This window comes from Pavona decussata, unplaced genomic scaffold (genome assembly GCF_977016875.1).
Source record: "Pavona decussata unplaced genomic scaffold, jaPavDecu1.1 SCAFFOLD_321, whole genome shotgun sequence".
Classification (NCBI taxonomy): Eukaryota; Metazoa; Cnidaria; class Anthozoa; order Scleractinia; family Agariciidae; genus Pavona; species Pavona decussata.
Genome location: NW_028145711.1, coordinates 50,470 through 72,212, shown reverse-complemented (window position 1 = coordinate 72,212; position 21,743 = coordinate 50,470). Strand labels below are relative to the sequence as shown.

At 38.9% G+C, this 21,743-nt stretch overlaps 1 protein-coding gene across 12 annotated transcripts in view; it reads right to left on the bottom strand.

The window, feature by feature from the left end:
• LOC146453879 (uncharacterized) overlaps positions 1-21,743 on the bottom strand; it is a 94,520-nt gene that overhangs the window by 28,957 nt on the left and 43,820 nt on the right. For 5 of the 12 annotated variants that reach the window (XM_085096063.1, XM_085096062.1, XM_085096065.1 and 2 more), the window contains 13 exons: positions 21,242-21,300; positions 20,096-20,262; positions 18,913-19,620; positions 17,966-18,274; positions 17,264-17,575; positions 15,063-15,371; positions 10,355-10,464; positions 9,598-9,656; positions 8,859-9,025; positions 7,612-8,325; positions 6,480-6,601; positions 4,778-4,836; positions 646-812 (listed from right to left, as the gene is read on the bottom strand). In XM_085096063.1, coding sequence (XP_084952189.1) covers positions 646-812; positions 4,778-4,836; positions 6,480-6,601; positions 7,612-8,325; positions 8,859-9,025; positions 9,598-9,656; positions 10,355-10,464; positions 15,063-15,371; positions 17,264-17,575; positions 17,966-18,274; positions 18,913-19,620; positions 20,096-20,262; positions 21,242-21,300 — 3,262 coding nt within the window. The remainder of the gene's footprint in view (positions 1-645; positions 813-4,777; positions 4,837-6,479; positions 6,602-7,611; positions 8,326-8,858; positions 9,026-9,597; positions 9,657-10,354; positions 10,465-15,062; positions 15,372-17,263; positions 17,576-17,965; positions 18,275-18,912; positions 19,621-20,095; positions 20,263-21,241; positions 21,301-21,743) is intronic. The other 7 variants (XM_085096068.1, XM_085096071.1, XM_085096064.1 and 4 more) reach the window with 6 other exon arrangements.

Below are 21,743 nucleotides of genomic sequence, written 5' to 3'. Positions count from 1 at the left end.
AGATTTTGCTTCACCATGCAATATCAATAATTTCGATGGCATCGAAAATGGCGGAGGCTGACTAGGGTCACTCTAAACTATGACACTCTAAACCCCTTTACATTATGATTTCCTTTGTTTTAAGTTGATGAATTATTTTAAAAGGACTTTGAGAGTATACTGTTCAAACACCCGCTTAACGCTCACATTTCCAGAAGTCTAACTATTGAGTCCGTGGATGATGGAAAACTAAAAGTGTGACTACTCAAATTAAAACTGATGAGAAACACATACGGTAAAATGTCTTTCAAAAACTCATTAATAATTCATAAGTCCATTGACCTATCAAATGTAGTGGTTTCATATCCGATAAAACCTCCTCCTTATTAGTATGCGGTGTTTAATGTCTTTCTCGTATGTTAATCTCCAACGTTCACAAAAGCATCATTCTTGTGAATTCTCTTGACACACGCTTTCCAGGAATGTTTTTGAAGCCGTTCAAAAAACTCGCAGCACGTGTTTCACTGGATCTAAAACCACTCGGCGCGTTTAAAATCCCGATAAAATACTGCTGCGCGTGTTTTAAACATTACTTCCCGACAATTTTATAAGACAAAACCTTGAGTTTAGAAGTGAAAAGAGTATGCAAAAATAGTGTCCTGTCACCTGCATCCACCTCCTCGAGATAGTCTTTATCGAAAAGCGCTTTACTCTTTATGCCTGATTGTAGTGTTGCTAACAGTTGAGACTTCACCACGGCGTCCGTGCAGGAAACTCGTATATCCGCCATGGGGAAGATCTTGTAGGGCTCAGAGGAGCTTTTAGTTTGCGCCCTAGAAAAAAGATACTTGAATGTGATTCAGATCCTCGATGGTTCATTATGCCTATGTTAACCTCGGCCTTGAGTAATATATCAAACGCTACGAAAAGTGTTTCATCCTATTTCCAAACACAGATAGATAGATAGATAGATAGATAGATAGATAGATAGATAGATAGATAGATAGATAGATAGATAGATAGATAGATAGATAGATAGATAGATAGATAGATAGATAGATAGATAGATAGATAGATAGATACTTTATTATAAACACCATTGCAGCCATAAGCTGAATTACGGGATATTTACAAATTCTAATAATAACAAAGAGAAAATAAAAAAATTATCTACATCTTAAGGACATGGCTAAAAATATCATAACAAAGAGGAAAAGAGAAAATATCTACATATTATAGACATGGCTAAAAATAAAACTGTTCTTCAAACGCTCGGTCTTACATAGGGGGAGAGTGAAATCACTTTTGCGCCTCAGTGCATATTTACAACTCTTCCTTTGAGGGAGGAGGCTATGGAGACTGTTGGTGGGGTTACAGACGATCTCGTCAAACAGATCGATTGAAATCTTTTCTCTCCTCTCATGACGTTTCGGTAGGCCAACTGTTTCTAGTGCTACACTATATGACAGGTCAGGATAGATGATTCTGAATGCCCTTCTTTGGATCCGTTCCAAATCTACACCAATGTAGTTTGGTAGAGAACGATGGAATACAGGACTTGCGTATTCCAGGACGGGCCTAATACATGTCACATAGAATTGCACCAGTTCACTTGGTGCCACTCCGGATCTCCTGAGTTGACGTAAAAAGTAGAGACGAGAGGAACATTTTCTAATTAGTTCAGAGCTGTGCATGTTCCACTTTAGGTCGTGGCTAATGGTCACGCCTAGCAATTTGGCACTGGTGACTAATTCAAGGGGTTTGCCATTTAGGACTAGGGGTTCAAAATCGTGGTTGCTATTGGAGAAACCAATTCGAAGTTCTTTGCACTTGGCCTCATTCAATTGGAACCCATCGAGACTCGCTTGTCTCGAAAGGTCATCCACAGCTTCTTGGAGTTTGCTCTCACTACCCTTTGTAACTATTTCGGAACAAGATGTATCATCCACGTACTTCCACATGTCAACTGGTGTGTCCAATTCATTAATCATGACAAGAAATAACCAGGGGCCTAATTTTGTTCCCTGGGGGACACCGGATGGCACAGAGCGCCATTCAGAGTGACAATCCTGAGCAAGTTTAACTCTTTGTTTCCGCTCCATCAAGAAGTCAACGATCCAACCTTTGACTTGATTCGGAATATCATATGTTGTTAGTTTTTGAACAAGAACACTGTGATCGATAAGGTCAAAGGCCTTACGGAAATCAAGAAGGACTACTCTTGCCGTGGCACCATTTCCGTCGGTGTTAACAAGCCAATTATGCGACATACTGACCAAGGCATGTGTAGTAGACGATTTGGGAATAGTTCCAAATTGTCGAGGGTCAATTCTTTGTAACACAGCAGGTTTAACGTATATCTCAACAACGTGATCTTCAGCGAGTTTAGACAGGATGGACGTAAGGGAAATCGGACGGAGGTGCTTGTTAATGTCATTAATAGGCCTTTGTTTTGGGACCGGGACTACGTCAGCCTCTTTCCAAGAAGGCGGAAGGCGGGATTCGTGGAACGAGGAGTTGAGACTGGACCCGCCAGGAGATCAGCGTTTTCTTTTAATAACCATGCCGGGATACCGTCTGGCCCATGTGCCTTGGAGGGGTTGAGTGCAGATAGTTTCATAAAAGTTGAAAACTCCGATATCATATTTACGGCATGACTTTCGTTGTTGGCTTGTGGTGGGTCGAAAGGATTGTGGGTAAGAGGCTCAAAATCCTGCATTGGGGTCAGGAACGCTGAATTGATATAATTTGCCAGGACACCAGGTGAAAAACGTAGGTGTCGCAGTAATTTGCTGGTGTTGTCCCGCGTTTCTGAGGCAGGTGACATGCCACTGAGCTTTTTCACCTCTTTCCACCACACAGATGGCTTACACTCCCTCAAATGGCTAACCTTTGCTTCGTAATACTTTGCCCGGCAGATCTTACGCTCACGATTCACGCAATTTCTGAGCATTCGAAAGGTATCCATATTTCCTTTCGCAAGGGCACATTGGCGTCGTTTGATCAAGTTCTTGAGTTTATCATTCAACCACGGAGGCTCGCTTCGAAGAATAGTTTTGGATCGCGGGGGAGAAATAATGTCAAGGCCCGTCTTAACAATATTTTCAAATAGTGACACTTTCTCCGCGCAGGTCTCCACGGTGTCAAGGAGGCGTGGTACGTCAACATTTTCGAGGTAAATTTGCATTGCGTGTACCCACAAAGTGGGTAGGCGTGATGAGTTTTTTAAACCAACTTCGCGGTGTTTGAAAAGGGATGGAACATTCGTTTGAACGTGATAGAGCTTCTCAAACCATAATAACACTTGGAGAAATTCAAAGCAAAGCTCACCAAATTTTATTATAATAGGCCATTTCTGAGTTGCTGTGAACCTCACCATGAAAGCGAAGGTAAGTGCAAAACTTTTCATATGAAAATTATTTTTGTTTGCATATGAATAAAAACTAATTTTCATAACAAAAACTTTACACTTATTTTTCTTATTCTTTCTTTGATCATAACGTAAAGTCGTGCAAAAGGTAACATTTAAAATGGAAGACTTGAGAAGCAGGAGCATATATTTATGTAAATTTTATCTTTTGCGCGACTTCACGTAATCATAAATATTCACAGAACGTGAATAGCAGTGGAATAGACCGGGACAAACAAAATAAAATATCTTGTTTGGAAAAAGCGAAAAATGACGGAAACTTGACCAAGATTCAGCCTTCTTATCTAACACTGGTATCGGTTCTTGAACCTAAAGCTTGCGTGAATATCGAAAAGAATTCTTACTCTAACCGCTAATTATTTAACAGAAAAATCTGTCGGGGTATTTTAAAGATATCTCGATTTATGCAAAGTAGGAACTTTTTTATTCATTTGCCCTTTATTTTAACTGTTTTCAAACATAAATATCTTAAAATCGGAGACACCCATGAAGCTTAATATACATTTAAAATGTTTTGCTATGAGGAATGATCTTTTAAGAGAAATGACAAAGTGTCAAGTTTTATTTTGCCAGAGATATTGGTGAAAAATCCAGGAATAAACAAAATCACCCCGTAAAAATTCATTCATTATTTACTTGAAACGCTCTTACAGATTTTTTTCTAATTTCGCCTACAAGTTGTCTAGATTTAGTAGTTTAAATCGCTGTAGTTTCGTCATAAAGTGTCTGACTAGATTTCGAGATAATGGACAATGTTTAAAATGAGAGGCTTATGCGCTACCGTTGCTATGGTAACAGTTGTTGCTTGGAAATCGACGAAAAAATTAACTTTGAAATCATGATGTAGTATGAAGGAGATCGAAGTTTATCTTCTATGCGAGATTGCAATTTCAAAACTTCCACCCCACGTCCAAAAAAACTGCCGCGAGCCTCCTTAACGTGCTACAATGAACCCATGAATTTCTCACTGAGCGTTAATCCTACTAAGGAAATGGGGTGTCGCACGACGACGTCAGCGAAGAAAAAACTCCGACCTCGGCGGGAGTCGAGCAAGCTATCTCCGAGTTGGATCGTCCATTGCTCTACTGACCGAGTTACGAGCCAAGAAAGCAAGTCGTGGGTGATTATGGTGGTGATGTGTGGCATAATTTTTTTTGCAAAATCTTGACACTTTTAATCCTTGTTTCTCACAAAATGATCTGACATGCCACTTCCAAATTTTCAGAAAGTGCTTACTTTGCTAATTTATAGAGGCCATTTATTTGTAGTTGGTTTTGCCTTTTATGCTGTTTGCTAATGATGCTCAATATGTAAACAAAGATCGGCCCATAAAAATAGAATAAAATATGGTAACACAAATGTTTTTACCCAAATCGTTGCAATTCCACACTGATCAATCCATCAGATCCATTGAGCATCGTAAAAGCCTGCAAAAAAAAAAAAGAAAAAAAAAAAAGAAGCGATCTGTTAATAAAAGACCAGGAAAGATTTATTGCTCGACGTTTCGGGGTCATCGTGACTCCATTATCAAGAGACTAGTTAAAAAGCATGCAAATAAGGAAAGGTACAAGATAAGCATAAATTAGAATAAACGGCCTAAACAAACACCTTGGCGCGGATGGAATCCGTTTGCACGTTCAGTGTTGGCTTACGCATGCGAATGTACAGCATTTCTTTAACGAGACAATCAAATTTGCCGCTACATTTCGCGATGATGCGAAATTGCTCGATGAAGCGTTCAGGCATTTCACAATTGTTTTGGAGGTTGTAATGTTTGTAAATCGAAGATGACTTTCTAGTGTGCCCTTCTACGCGCAAGTGACCACGTGTATAACCCACATACCCTGCATCAATGTAGCGGTAAGTTTGATTGCTTCTTAAAGAAATGCTGTACATTCGCATGCGTAAACCAACACTGAACGTGCAAACGGATTCCATCCGCGCCAAGGTGTTTGTTTAGGCCGTTTATTCTAATTTATGTTTATCTTGTACCTTTCCTTATTTGCATGCTTTTTAACTAGTCTCTTGATAATGGAGTCACGATGACCCCGAAACGTCGAGCAATAAATCTTTCCTGGTTTTTTATATGCCCTTGCTTCAGCAAATCCCTCCTGATCAAGATCTGTTAATAGTACGGAATTAAAAATGAGAAAAATTTATGAACTTAAACCTTTCCCTACTGGAGAAAACCAAAAACACTGCGCTGTATCAAAGAATTTAGAGCATTTGAATACTTTGTCGGGAAACAATTTGATGCAACACATTGTTGTCAAAGGGAACGTTTTAATATCATTATTTACACCCACATTTTCACCACGCACAGGTTACCAAAAAATGTGAAGAGAAGCGAAAAACTAAAGAGAAAGTGGTGTTAGTTACAAAACATCATGTTGTACTCTCTTGGGATTATGGTGCAGCGAGACCATGTGCTCGGAAAGGACTGTTGCAAAGGTCGATTTACCGGACTTGTTTACTTCTCTAGTTTTCTCGCACGTAATTGATTTCCATGCAGATGTAGAGGAAAATATGTGAGGATTTTTCCTTTTGGTTTTATCGTTTGTCGGATTCTTGTATGTCTTCCCTTCTAAAATATTGTAAGTCTACTTCACAGTCAACCGCTTCTCTTCACATTGATTCACTTGATCGATTCCCGTGTCCTCGATTTCCTATATACCTTGTAAAGAATAGCAGCGTGTTTGGAGTAGTAAAACCTGCAAGTGGTAAGAAATTAAAGCCTTAGAGGAAACAATAGGGCTTATGCACGAAGCCTCCCTTATAACTGTGCTGTTACATATGGAAACTCTGAAAAGAGTATTTCGTTCAGGCACAAAATCTTGCAACATATCACTAAATATCCGCCGTGTTTGCTTAAAAGCTCAACACAGGTGCTTACGCGTTCTATAATTCATTGAAAATGAAATCAAACTGGAAATAAAACTGGCTTGCTGATGATCGCCAGGAGCAGCAAGGGTTAGCCAGGGGATCCAACATAAAAAGACTTGGAAACATGCTTGCTGTGTATAAATGTGTATAAGGAAATTCACTATTGGCTTTATGTTAATTTATCTACCTCGTATACCACATTGGCTTCCAATGTCTTGTACTGCTGAGATGTTGCGTTCAGAAGATCCAAGGTCAGTTTTTCATTTGCAATTATAAGCCACACGTTGAAATGGTACTCTGAAAAAGAAATTACCGAACGAATAAAAAGCACTTATAATAACGCCTTCTTTCCATATGATTTCCGAGATCGCTATATTCACTGCAAAAGTGCTCAAAAATCGTGTAACCACTATGCAAATACAACGCGAAATTAGTTCAGCAAAAAAGTTTTTCTTTTGTTCCTACTTCTAACTTGATAAGTAATTATCAGTCAATTATTGAACCATACTTTGATTATTGTAGTATTGTATGGGATGACATCAGTGACCGCCTCACTGACAAACTTCAAAATTTAACAAAATCGTGCTGCACGAGTAATCACAGGTGCCGATTACCTGATGCCAATAAATAAATTTTTAAGTAAACTCGACTGGTCCAATCTCAAAGAGAGGTGAAACAAACAAAAAGCTCTCATGATGTTTAAAATTAGGAATTGTATGACCCCAGCCTATATAGAAGACACCTTTCCGAGTATATCGGGAGATCGGTACATAATCTTAGGACTTCAAGGTGGAATCTAGCTATACCGGCAGTTAAAACAGACCACTACTGGAACAGCTTTGCTTACACTGGGGCGAAAACTTGGAATGCGTCACCAGACGATATGAAATGCAAAAAATCCTTGGGAGCTTTTAGAAGAAATAAGAATCCCTTGATCTCTCTATCGACTTTTAGTATAAAACTTTATTTGTAAGATTGTTTCTATTTTGCTTATAAATATTTAATATATTCATATGTAATTTACTAATGTAAACTTGTATATATTTTAAAAGCTTATTCGTAATGTTCACAACTTTTGGGAGAACAAAAGTGCAATGTATTAAAATGTTTAATCAAAGCTACCGTCTATCCATCCATCCATCCATCCATCCATCCATCAATCTTACCGTGCGCCCTTTTGTTCATTATATCGCTTGCAATGGAAACGAACCGGAGACACCAAAAATATCTGGTGTTATATTTAATGGGAACGGCCAAGACAAAAGCAGGGACATTTTTATATACGAAGATGAAAGATTTAATATTGATGATAACCAAACCTTTTATCCCTTGTTTTTGCTGAATAGTTAACCGATGATGGATGTGTGAACTCCTGAATCCGTTTGAAACGACGAGCTTAAAGACGTAGGTTTGGTTAGCCTCCATTTTATCTACATCCACAACAAGTGTATTTGTAATGTCACTAAGTCTTCCAGGTCCATAACCATAGCAACCCCCAGAAGCGCTTGACTGCCCAGTCGGTACATCAACAACCGGAAGTGAATCGTTTTGTGCAAACATTTCATAACTTCTTCTGCAGAACCAAGTAAAATTGAGAGGAAGTGTTTCCGGATCATAGGACAGGGTACCATCCAGCGTAATATCTCCGTCTCCTTTAGTTGCAGAGTGGACGCCTGAAATGATGGCGACAGGAACTTGAAGAAGTTTGATATAACCAAAATCATAACTTATGACCTTTTGCGAGGGAAGTTTTAAAATGTAGCTGACGTAGAAATAGCTGCGAAGAGAATTTGGTCGCCGCATGGTCATACAGGATTGAGTTGTATTGAGTGCAGCAGGAAGAAAGTCCTGGAAGAGTTTTGACTCTAAGGTCGCCTGAGTGATATGCCATGTTCCTTGTGCTGACGAGCTGCAAACTGAATGGCTCACTTCCGCTTTGAGTTCAATCAAATCCGGAGTAAAAAACACTTTTGCTTCCTGAAGAGTCTTGCTAAGGTTGAGGTTAACGATTGCTGGAGGACAGGAGTAATTTGCTGAGGACAGGAAACAAAATAATAGGCATGAACAAAGTTTGAACAATATTAATTAGTAATGATAAAAGGGAAATTTTTATCAGAATTATGTTCAACGCTAGTGCAATGCCAGTAGAAGTAATTGATATCAAACAGGAGGGAAAGTGGGTTGAATTCGAAGGGTTTGGAAATCAAATCGGATCAAACCCATCTCAAACCGTTAATATTTCTTTGAGAAATTCAAAGCCAAAATTGACGAGATTTAATGATAATTGAAAACACGTTTCTAAACCTCCTTGACGATAATGATTTCTTTTGTTTTCATGGCATAAATAATTAATGAGTTTTGGAAGAGACCTTTCAGTTTCGTTTTCCAGAAATCGTCGCTCAGTCTTAACTATTGAGTCCGGAGAAGATAGAATACCCAACGTCTGACTGTCCAAATGAAAGCTAAAGAGACTCACATTCACAAGATGCAGTCTCTCTCGAGTTTGGAAGTGGGAGGGTAATTTTAAACATAGTGAAAAAAATATCCCAAAGTGCTGTCCTGTCACCTGTATCCACCTCCTCGAGATAGTCTTTATCGAAAAGCGCTTTACTCTTTATGCCTGACTGTAGTGTTGATAACAGTTGAGACTTCACCACGGCGTTGGTGCAGGTAACTCGTATATCTGCCATGGGTAAGGTCTTGTAGGGCTCAGAGGAGCGTTTAGTTTGCGCCCTAGAAAAGAAAAAAAACTTTACTATTATTTAAATCCTTGGTGGCTCATTAGGTCCTTTCCTAAAACTTGGTTTCAAAAATGCCTTAAAGTAAGTGGGAACGATGATCTTGAGAATTTAGCTATTTTTAATAAATCTAAAAATTCTTCCCACACGCAACAGCTTAAAGTCGGACTGTACGCTGATTTGTTGAGATGTGTTATAACTGGACAGCCTAAACTAAACGAGCACGTCACTTTTGGTAATCAGTGTAAATATTAGCTTGATATGCTGAATATTGAGAGACATCAGCTTTCAAAAACTGCGAAATTTACAAAGAATATGAGGCTGGGTTGGTAAGAATACGTTTGGTAAAATCGAGACACTTATTACACTTGTTTCTCAAAAAATTATTTAACATGCCGCGCTCAAATTTTCAGAAAATGCTTGGTTTGGCAAGCTCGTTCAAATTATGGAGACCATTTGTTTGTAGTTGTTTTTCATTTTGGCTAATGTTTGCTAATGAGGCTAAACATGTAGACAACGATCGGCCTATAAAAATAAAATAAAATGTGATAATATAAATGTTTGTACCCAAATCGTTGCAATTTCACACTGATAAATCCAGAAGATCCATTGAGCATCGTAACAACCTGTAAAAAAAAATCAATTAATAGCATGCAATTGAAAACAAGAAAAATTTATGAACTTAAACCTTTCCCGATTGGGGACTTGTACAGTTCATCGGGAAACAATTTGATATAGTAATACGTTGTCTAAGGGAAGGTTTTAATATCATTATATATACCCACATTTTCATCACACTCAGGCTGCAAAAAGATATGAAAAGAAGCGAAAAACTAGAGAGAAATTGGTGAGAAAGCCTTAAGGGAAACAACAGGGCTTATAGAACAATGCTTCCTTAAACCTGCGCTGTTATATAAATGGAACAGAAAGGTATGGAAACTCTGAGAAAGTTGATAGAATAAGTTGCAAATGGATAAATGACATATAGCCTCGTATGCAAGCTAGTTTTACTTCAGTACCGAGAGTACGAAAATGTTTTATTGTTTAAACACAAAATATTTCAACATGTCACAAAATGCCCGCGGTGTTTGTTTACCCTTACAAACTCAATACAAGTGCTCACGCGTTCTACAATTCATTCAAAATGAAACCAAACTGGAAACAACACTGGCTCGCTGACGATCGCCAAGAGTAGCGAGGGCTAACCAGGGGATCCACCTTAAAGCATTGCAAACATGCTTGCTTTCTTCATTGGTGTAAATTACTCTTCAGTGGTTTACAAATGTTTATAAGCTGATTCACTATTGTATTTTAATTTATCTACCTCATATATCACATTGGCTTCCAATGTCTTGTACTGCTGCGATGTTGAGTTCAGAAGATCCAAGGTCAGTTTTTCATTTGCAATTATAAGCCACACGTTGAAATGGTACTCTGAAAAAAAAAATTACCGAACGAATAAAAGGCACTTGCAAAACGCTTGCTTTCCATGTGATTTCCAAGATCGCCCTATATTCACTGAAAAAAGGGCTAAAACATCGTGTAAGCACTATGCAAATACAACAAGAAATTATTTTGGCTATCGCAGTAATGGCAGTCGCTATATAGGGTCATACTAGGGCGTTTTTCCTATTGGCGAGACCGCGGCGACCCTGAGATCACATGCAGCTGTCGCAGTGATTTTTATCTTACCAACGGGCTTTTTAGCACTACCAGGATTAGGGTTACTCCTAGCAACGTTCGCGGCTCTTAAGTGGAGGCAACCAGACAATAGCCATTTTCTAGATCACTGCCAATTACACAAAATACCTTCGGGACACTTTCAAAGTCCTTTACTGTGTTTGTGAACCTAGTGTTGCAGTTACATTTATAACGAGACAAACGGCTCAACGGAAACGGGCACTTCTATCGTTAAATTTGTTCTCGTGATGTGAGGATATTGTGTCAAACCTCCGTTGATGTCTTTACGATTCTTTAAATTGGGTAAATGATTTGTTTTTATAAATATCATTTTTTCGGTCGAGTTAGCAGTGGACTACCAAGTAGTATAATGTAATCTAAAATGTTTATGACACTGACTTGTAAAACGTTCAAAAACCAAAACGTTTATAAAAACTTAACAAGACAAATAAGCAAACGCTTGTCTAACGGTTCACAGTTTGCGCGTGCTACAATCACGACGCGTAAGGAACGATCTCTTGCGGTAATCACGCTGCTTGTCGACAATGGTGGCTTGGTCAAAATCTATACTATGGCCAAACTGATTCGCGTATTGCACTATCTTTGAGTTGTTATCGCCAACACGGACGGCTCTTCTGTGTTCTTTGATCCTTGTTGCCAAGGTTCACCACTCAGCAAAACATTTGCACAAATGTGCACAGCTCTTACGCTTCTAGATAAGCTTGAAGTTTAAAAACTTACACTGAATGCTTGTCTCAGTGAGGTTGTACCTCGTACACTTGGACTTGCTTGAAGTGTTTTAAAACGTCTGCGAGCAATTCAGTTAAGCATAAAAAAAGCCGTCCTTGATCCCTTCCTTCGCTCGGCACCACACAGCAAAACATTTGCTCAAATGTGCACAACTATCACGCTTCTCGATCAGCTGGAACTTCAAAAGCGCTTGCATGCTTGTCTCAGAAAGGTTGTAACTTGTACATTTAAACGTTTCTTGAATTTGAGATGTCAGACTGTGTCCGAACTTCTTCGCTTTCGATTTTTCACTCAACTCCGTTTGCAAACAGCTGCGCGTGTCATGTGGTCATCAGACGTTTCACTCGCTTTGGTCGGAATTGGCCTCAACATCCGGTCGTTTTAATTTAAAAGAAATTTTTACTTAAAATAAAATTCAGTAAACTTCAACAGCAATATCCGCGGAAAATTTAATAAAACAGTTATTCCATTCGCGCTTGTTGGATATGAGATAAGTTATAGCCAACTCGGCGCTTCGCGCCTCGTTGGCTATTTACCATCTCATATCCAACGCACGCTCATGGAATAGTTGTTGAATATATATGAAGCTTCTGTCTGCTACGGATGACCAGAGTAATTACTTTTGTTTTGAACCTCTGGTCGAAAACTCTTTAAACACGAATTTTATTAATTTAATTAAATCTAACGCTACTTTTATCGCCCAACTAATATTCTAATGATCAGATGCGCCCGGCAACAAAGGTAAAAATTATTGAATAAATATCCTGAAAAAATGATAAAATATCTGAAATTTGAAGTCTTTCAAAAACACTTGAATTTGGTTAAACAATCCCCACCCCAAGCGAAAATAAACAATGATAATGAGTCACGCAGTAGACTTGCACCTTTCAAACGTTAAAGTTTCTCTAGACCTTGATAACCAGCAGCTGCATAGTTTTAAGGGATGTGACCGGGATGTGATCACTGTTCTGATGTTCGTTCTTTTGTTTTTTTCAACCATCCACTTCAGACGATTTAAATGGTGCAGGCCCCCCCGAGTCTCCATCTCGTTTGGCAAACTGTGTCGTGTAATATTAACCTCTCACTAGCTGAGGGCGAGGGCCGTACTGGGGAATATTGGCCTGATGTCGTGACAGTACGGACCGAGCGCACCGAGGTCCGTACAAAAACGACCGAGGGCCAATATTCCCCAGTACGGCTCGACCAAGGTAGGTTAGTAAGTATTCTATTATATGGCATCATTTCTTTGGCCGAACGGACACTTCCGGTTGTTTCATTCAAGTCAACTTCCGGCGTGATGTCAGCAATGTAAGGGATTTTTCCCGCTTTTGATGACGCGAGCATAACAGAAACCAAAAGAACGATTTATAACACGACTTCTAAAACACTTGTGTGGTTTATTTTATGCTCAAAAGATCAAGCATCTGATGACTTAAAAAAGGGAAAAAATCAAAAAAACAGGAAATCAGCGGAGTTTGAAAATGTAAAGTTTACAGAGTAAGAAAAACTGACTTCTTGTGAGAAGAAAGGTCGACAGTCAATCATCGTCGTCACTTTCAATGTACTAACTATGCTTTCAATAACAAGTCGACGCTTTTTTTTGCGGTCTGTACAAATTTCACATTTGCATAGTTGATCTGGAAGGTGCAGCCTCTGTTGGAGCCAATGTTAGCTCCTGCAAAGACCGGAGCGGCAGAAGATAGTAGTGGATCCACGCTAAACTTCATCATGGAATCTACGGCTGTGCTGGTTAATGCGTTTTCACTGGAAGAACACGAGGCCATTTGAAGGTCTTGAACACTTGAAACAGTCGATTGTTTACTACCGGAACGGGCCCTGCAGAGTGTTCACGACATTCTTTTTTTGATGAGTGGAGCTTGCCGACTTGTAGGACTGGAGACTTTCCGTGTTTTTGTGGCCACTGAGCTGAGCAACAAAGTTCTCGGGATTATCAGCATCGTGCAGCCTGGAGATACACGTTTTACGCACTGAGTGGTTGGTAATTTGTTTTCCCTCTCTTTGAAGACCAGCTTTTTGGGCTGCTGTGGACAAGAATTTCCCGATTTCATTCTTTCCGAGAGGCGACTTCATGTACCAAAAATTATCTTGCGAGCTTCTATTATGCCGTATTGCTAAATAAAATGGGGACTCTGGTTTGGTCATTTCTACTAGCCTGTGGCTTGTGAACGTTATGGAGAACTTCACTGGACATCGTTTTGTCTTGGTAGCGTAAAACTTGGGTTGAAAAGCCCTTCGGTGACCTTGTTCTTGACCATGACGGGTCTTTGCGCCTCGTTCGGCAAGCCTAAAAAGCATTTCTCCACCATCTTTATCTTCTTGGAGCTGAACATCTCCCCAGCGCAGCTTTCGGCTTTCGTCTCTCGCCCGAGCCACCAAACTGTTCGCTACAGCGAAACTGAATTGGAATCACCAAGTCCTCCTATCTCGAAGAGAGTATCTTCTTCATAGTCTTCGAGCGCCCAGGAAGCTTGCGGTTTGTTACCTTTACCGTGATCATGAACAAGCGACTTGCGTTTCGCAGAGAGAATTTTCCTCGACTTTTCAAAGTCCTTGTTCTTCAATATGCTAACTAAAGAACCTTTCTCACTTTAATATCTTTGGATACTTCGTTAAAAACCAGACATGGTATCTGGTTCGTATTCTTCTCCGTTTTTCTTACGGATATTCATGAAAAACTTGCAAAGGAGGTGGCCAAGTTCGGACGCAGGTAAGCTTTCGACATTTCCAATCATGCTAATCGTTTTCATGTAGCGGGAAAGAGTGTTCATGTCAGTCGTAGTCTTCTTTGTAGTGTTGGCACTTTTCTGGTTGCTAATAAAACCTTCTATTTCTTCCTTGCTCTCCCTTATGCGGTTTGCCTCGATGATCGTCTCATCGAAGTCTTCGTCTGGATAATAAAACTCACTTGGCGAGTGTTCGAATTCTTCGTTGTCTTCCATGTTGTCAGTAAGACTCACTCTTAGGAACATTTACTTTTTAAAATTATATTTTGCTTTTACCAAAGATTTTAACGCATTTGTTTTTTACTTTTTGTGTTTCGTGCGGTTTTGAATTTCCCGGGAGCGGAAAAAAAAAAGTAAACAAACGGACCGTTTCTATGGCAATGGTCCGGACTGTAAAATCCCGACCAAAAATTAGCCAATCAGAGCGAACCATTTGACCTAAGAATTGCTTGCCATATAATAAGTGTGTTTAAACGCTTCTCCTTTGACGCATTTTTTAATATAACGTGTCTCACAATTATCTGGTTCAAAGACCATTACTCCTATGAAGTGCCAATCAGTGAAAGAAAAACGTATCAGATGATTGATTGAGCTTTGTTCCATTGTGACTTCTTCGTGCACATTTTTTTTAAATCTAAATAACGCAAATCTGACACGCCATGTCTTCATTACACTTGTTCGATGATAATGAACGTAAAACAACTTACACGGTGCTCGTTATTATTGACATACACTCAAATTTGAATGTTAATGTTTGAAAACTCCAAAGCTACCTAACGGAAACTTTTCACGATCACCCCGATATTGCGGCAACTTTTATTTGTTGACGAAAATGAAGATCAATGTTTACATACTTACTTGAACAGATGACAGATGCATCTTTATCGTGACTGCAGTCACTAAGACCCCATCCATCGTGATAGCACATCGCTATAGAACTTTCATGACCCAGACAGTAGACATTTTCCAACCATATCCGCCCACTTCCTTGACCGAAGTGCGCTTTAATTGGAGCATCGGACGCATTAGAATAGTCAAGCGAACGACACACGACTTGCGCTTCGTTGATACTCCAGTTCACATCACAAACTGATCCCCAAGCTCCATTATAATATATCTCTACTCTCCCTTCTCCACTCCAGTTTCCTCCAACTAGGCGGACCGGTGCTGCGGAAAGATCGTTCGCGTTAAATTTAATGCTTATCCTCCAAGTCAATGTCTTAATGAATGTTTCGTAGATGGAATGAATCATGGAATGAAGTTATAAAAAGTAATTTAAGTAGTATTAAGCCTCATCTACACCAAAAAAATATGTTTAATTAAACCAGGTTTAACAAAATGAAAATTGGTAGCAGAAAGCTCAACCATTGGCTTTGACGTAGAATTCAAGTAAACTTTAACTTAAGCTTTCATTTGTGCTAAATTTGTAATCAACAAAAATCCGGAAGCAGCTTTGATGAAGGAAACAATTTTAAACTGTGTCTAACTAAACAGCTTTTAAACATGTTTAATCGTTGGTGTGAATGGGGCATTACACGGGGCGGAGAAGAGTCAAATTTGATGAAAATCCCCACTCAATTCACTCCAAAATTGCACAGTAAATTAAGTTTGTTGATAAAAGAACGTGATCGATTAATACAAATATCATTATGACCAACATTATCATTATGATTGGTATTATTTTAACGAGTATAGGTAGGTACCATACCTTTGGAAATAAACAGACACTAATATAACAAAGAAAACATGACCTGTGAATTTCCTACAAAAGATAGGAAATTCTTTTTTCCGAGTATGTCTGTGTCAGCTTCTAGAATAATACATCATTCTCATTCATTCACCAGGCTGGAAATATACTACCAATTCGGCAAAAAGATTTCTTTTTTCCGAGTATGTCTGTGTCACTTTCTAGAATAATACATCATTCTCATTCATTCACTAGGCTGGGAAAATACCATCACATTTCTTTCGTATACCACACGTTCGACATTCAAATCCTATAGCAGTGTGCAGGATGCTTGTCCCATGAACCGTAGCTCCCACGAGTCTCATGTAGCTCAGTAGTAGAGCATCTGAACTAGTAATCGAAAGGTCTTATGTTCGACTCCTGATAGGAGCACTCCGATTTCTTTTTTCCGAGTATGCCTGTGTCACTTTCTAGAATAAGACATCATTCTCAAATGATAGGTTGTTACAATTCGGACTTTTAAATGGCCCTTGATGGTGCTTCTTTCTACTACGGAAAACCAGAGTAATTACTTTTGTTTTGATTTTAAGGAAACCTCTAGTCGAAAACTCTTTAAACGCAAATTTAATTAATTTAATTCAATCTAATGCTACTTTTATTGCACAGCTAATGAACTAATGATCAGTTGCACACGGCAACAAAAGTAAAGTTACTGAATAAATATCCTTGAAAAACACAAGAAAATAAATGGATTTTGAAGTCTTTCAAAAACACTTGGATTTGATAAAGCAATGAGTCCGCCAGTAGACTTGAACCCTTCAAACGTTTTAGTCTCACTATACCCTGATAAGCTGCAGCTGCATAGTTTTAAGGGTTGTGATCACTGTTCTGTTGTTCGTTCTCTTGTTCTTTCAACCACCTATGTCACATGATTTAAATGGCGCGGGTCCCCACGGGTGTCCATCTCTTTTGGCAAACTGTGTCGTGTAATAAGTATGTTTAAACGATTCTCCCTTGGCACATTTTTTAATGTGACTTATCTCAAAATTATCTGGTTCAAAAACCATTAGTCCTATGGAGGGCCAATCAGTGAAAGAAAAACGTAAGAGGTGATTGATTGAGGATTAATCCATTGTAACTACTTCGTGCACATTTTTGAACGTAAATCTGACGCGCCATGTTTTCATTACAATTGTTCCATGACAATGAACCTAAAGTAAGGTACACGGTGCTCGTAGTTATTGACATACACCCAAATTTGCATGTTAATGTTTGAAAACTCCAAAGCTAGCTAAAAGAAAATTTTCACGTTCAACCCGATATTGCAGCAACTTTTATTTGTTGACAAAAATGAAGATCAATGTTTACATACCTATTGAACAGATGACAGATGCATCATTATCGTGACTGCAGTCATGATTACCCCATCCACTGTTCGAGCACATCGCTATAGAACTTTCATGACCCGAACAGTTGACATTGTCCAACCATATCTGCTCACTTCCTCGACCGAAGTGCGCTTTAATCGGAGCATCGGACGCATTAGAAAAGCCAAGCGAACGACAAACGACTTGCGCGTCGTTGATATCCCAGCCATCATCACAAACTGATCCCCAAATGCCATTGTGATATATCTCTACTCTCCCTTCACCACTCCAGCTTCCTCCAACGAGTCGGACCGGTCCTGAGGAAAGATTGTTCGCGTTTAATGAATGTTCCGTAGATATTTAATCATGGAATAAAGTTATAAAAAGTAATAAAAATAAAATTACACAGGGCAAAGGAGGGTCAATTTGTTGTTAATTCCGATTCAATACACTGCGAAATTGCACGGCAAATTGAGTTTGTTGATAAAAGAACGCGATCTGACAAGCCATATCTTCACCACAATTTTTAGATGATAATGAACTGAAAGTAAGGTAAACGCTGCTCGTTGTTATTGACATACACCCAAATTTGCATGTCCATGTCTGAAAACTCCAAAGCTAGGTAACGGAACATTTTCACGATCAACACGATATTGCAACAACTTGAATTTGATGACGAAAAAGAAGATTAGTGTTTACATGCTTACTTGGACAGATGACAGATACATCTTCATAGTGACGGCAGTCATGATTACCCCATCTATTGTTCAAGCATTTCGCTATAGAACTTTCATGACCCGAACAGTTGACATTTGCCAACCATATCTGCCCACTCCCTTGACCGAAGCGCACTGTAATTGGATTATATAACGGATTAGGATAGCCGAGCGAACGACACACGACTTGCGCGTCGTTGATATCCCAGCCATCATCACAAACTGTCCCCCAAGTGCCATTGTAATATATCTCTACTCTCCCTTCTCCACTCCAGCTTCCTCCAACTAGTCGGACCGGTGCTGAGGAAAGATCGTTCGCGTTTAATGAATGTTCCGTAAATATTTAATCATGGAATAAAGTTATAAAAAGTAATAAAAATGAAATTACATAGGGCAAAGCAGGGTCAATTTGTTGTTAATTCCGATTCAATACACTGCGAAATTGCACGGCAAATTGAGTTTGTTGATAAAAGAACGCGATCGATTAATTCAAATGTCATTATGATGAAAAACATTATCATTATGGTTATTATCATTTTTATGAGTACAGGCAAGTACCTTACGTTTTGAAATAAACAGACATTAATATTAAAAAGAAAACTCGGATGAATACAGAAACTTTGGAGCTTTTTAACGAAATTATTTTTCTAAACATTATTACAAGTGTATTAGCTGAATCGTACAGAACGGGTTTATATTCTCCTTTACGTCATTAATCATCTCGAAATAAACTGTAGCAATCAAATACACAAGAGAAAATGCCTTAACAAGGTGCATTTTTAGGCAAGAAATTGTGTTCCTAATGAGTGCCTTAAAACAAAACCCTAGCAAGTTCCTTTCATTCATCATATCCTGAGATAACCTGCTTAGCCCGTCTAGTAACGTCAGTTTCATTGCAAATAGCAAGAAAAAGCATTGAATGTCGTTGATAGGCAAACCTTTTATCCTTTGCTGAATAGTTAACCGATGATGGATGTTTAAACTCCTCAATCCGTTTGAAACGACGAGCCTAAAGACGTAGGTTTGATTAGCCTCCATCTTATCTACATCCACAACAAGTGTATTTTTAATGGCACTAAGTCTTCCAGGTCCATAACCATAGCAACCCCCAGAAGAGCTTGACTGTCCAATCGGTACATCAACAACCGTAAGCGATTCGTTTTGTGCAAACATTTCATAGCTTCGTCTGCAGAACCAAGTAAAATTGAGAGGAAGTGTTTCCGGATCATAGGACAGGGTACCATTCAGCGTAATATCTCCGTCTCCTTTAGTTGCAAAGTGGACACCTGAAATGACAGCGACGGGAACTTGAAGAAGTTTGATATAACCAAAGTCATACCCTATGACCTTTTGCGAGGGAAGTTTTAAAACGTAACTAACGTAGAAATAGCTGCGAAGAGAATTTGGTCGCCGCATGGTCATACAGGGTTGAGTTGTATTGAGTGCAGCAGGAAGAAAGTCCCCGAAGACCTTTGACTTTGAGGTCGCCTGAGTGATATGCCATGTTCCTTCTGCTGACGAGCTGCAAACTGAATGGTTGACTTCCGCTTTGAGTTCAATCAAATCTGGAGTAAAAAATACTTTTGCTTCCTGAAGAGTCTTGCTAAGATTGAGATTAACGATTGCTGGAGGGCAGGTGTCATTTTCTGAGGACAGGAAACAAAATGATAGAAATAAACGAAGTTTGAACAGTATTAATGAGAAATGATAAAAGGGAATTTTTTATCAGAGCTGTGTTCTACACGAGTGAAATGCCAATAGAAGTAATAAATCAAACAGGAAGAAAAGTGGGTTGAATTGGAAGGGTTTGGAAATCGGATTAAACCCTCTCAAACGGCTAACATTTCTTTGGGAAATTCAAAGCCAAAGTTGACCAGATTTTATGTTAATGAAAACACGTTTCCAAACCTCCTCGACGGTAAAGACTTCTTTCCTTTTCATTACATAAATAATTAATGAGTTTGGGGATACACCTTTCAGTTCTGTTTTTGAGAATCAAATCGAGTCTCAGTCTTAACTATTGAGACACATTAACACGATGCAGTTTATCTCCCGAGTTTGGAAGTGGCAGGGTAATTTTAAACATAGTGAAAAGAATATGCCAAAGTGCTATCTTGTCACCTGTATCCACCTCCTCGAGATAGTCTTTATCGAAAAGCGCTTTACTCTTTATGCCTGACTGTAGTGTTGACAACAGTTGAGACTTCACCGCGGTGTCGGTACAGGAAACTCGTATATCCGCCATGGTTAAGGTCTTGTAGGGTTCAGAGGAGCTTTTAGTTTGCGCCCTAGAAAAAAAAGACTATGATTCAAATCCTTGGTGGCTCATAAGGGCCTTTGCTAAATCTCGGTTTGAGAAATGCCTTAAAGAGGGTGGGAACGGTGATCTTGAGAATTGAGCTATTTTTAATTTATCTTTAAATTCCTCCCACACACCGAAGGTCGAACCGTACGCTAATAGCCCCATTTCGATATATTAAAATTCAGTCTCAAACAATAGGGAGTTTAAGAAACGATGACGGCAACGGTAACGAGAACGTCATTTGAAAATATAACTTCTCGTTTTTGTAACTCTTTCGCAATCATTTAAATTTGTTTAACTTGGAAAATGCTGGCGAACTGTCCAGGAACTAAATTAGTATGAACGACGTCAAAGTAAGGAAAAATAAAGAAGATTTTGCGTGATACGCTCCCGTTCTCGAGAAAACCTAAAATTTGGTCATTTCACGTTGTTGTTTTGCAGAGGACGGTAAAGAAATGTACCAAAATGTAAAATGCACGTGCAGAGCGATTGTTTTTGCTCATTAAGCTCATTGTTTTGTGGCGTTGTCATTGCCGTTGCCGTCCACGTTTCTTAAACTCCCTAATAACATCTTTGAGGCTCCGGGGAATAAATTGTAGAGTTTATATGGATTTATTCCCCGGAGCCTCGCAGTCATGTTTGTTGTTTCAGGCTGAATTTTGATGTATCGAAAGCTGCCTATTTGTTGAGATATGACATAACTGGACACCCTAAACAAAACGAGCACGTCACTTTTGGTAATCATTGTAAATTATTTTGGTAAAATCTTGACACTTATGACTTATCATGCCGCGCTCAAATTTTCAGAAAATGCTTAGTTTGGCCAGCTCTTTCACTTTATGGAGACCATTTATTTGTAGCTGTTTTTAGTTTATGCTAATTTTTGCTAATTAGGCTAAACATATAAACAAAGATCGGCCTATAAAAACAAAATAAAATAAAATGTGATACATAAATGTTTGTACCCAAATCGTTGCAATTTCACATTGATAAATCCAGAAGATCGGTTGAACATCGTAAAGACCTGTAAGAAAATGGTCAATTGATAGCATGCTATTAATTGTTAAAAGCAAGAAGAGTTTTATGAACTTAAACCTTTCCCGATTAGAGACTTGTATAGTTCATCGGGAAACAATTTGATTTAGCACTACGTTGTCCAAGCGAAGGTTTTAATATCATTATTTGTACCCACATTTTTACCACACCCAGGCTGCAAAAAGATATGAAGAGAAGCGAAAAACTAAAGAGAAAGTGGTGAGAAAGCCTTAAGAAAACAATAGGGCTTATAGTATAATGCTTCCTTAAACCTGTGCTGTCGCATAAATGGAAAAGAAAGGTATGGAAACTCTGAGAAAGCTGATAGAATTAGTTGCAAATGGATAAATGATATATAGCCTCGTATGCAAGCTAGTTTTACTTCAGTACCGAGAGTACGAAAATGTTTTATTGTTTATACACAATCTTTCA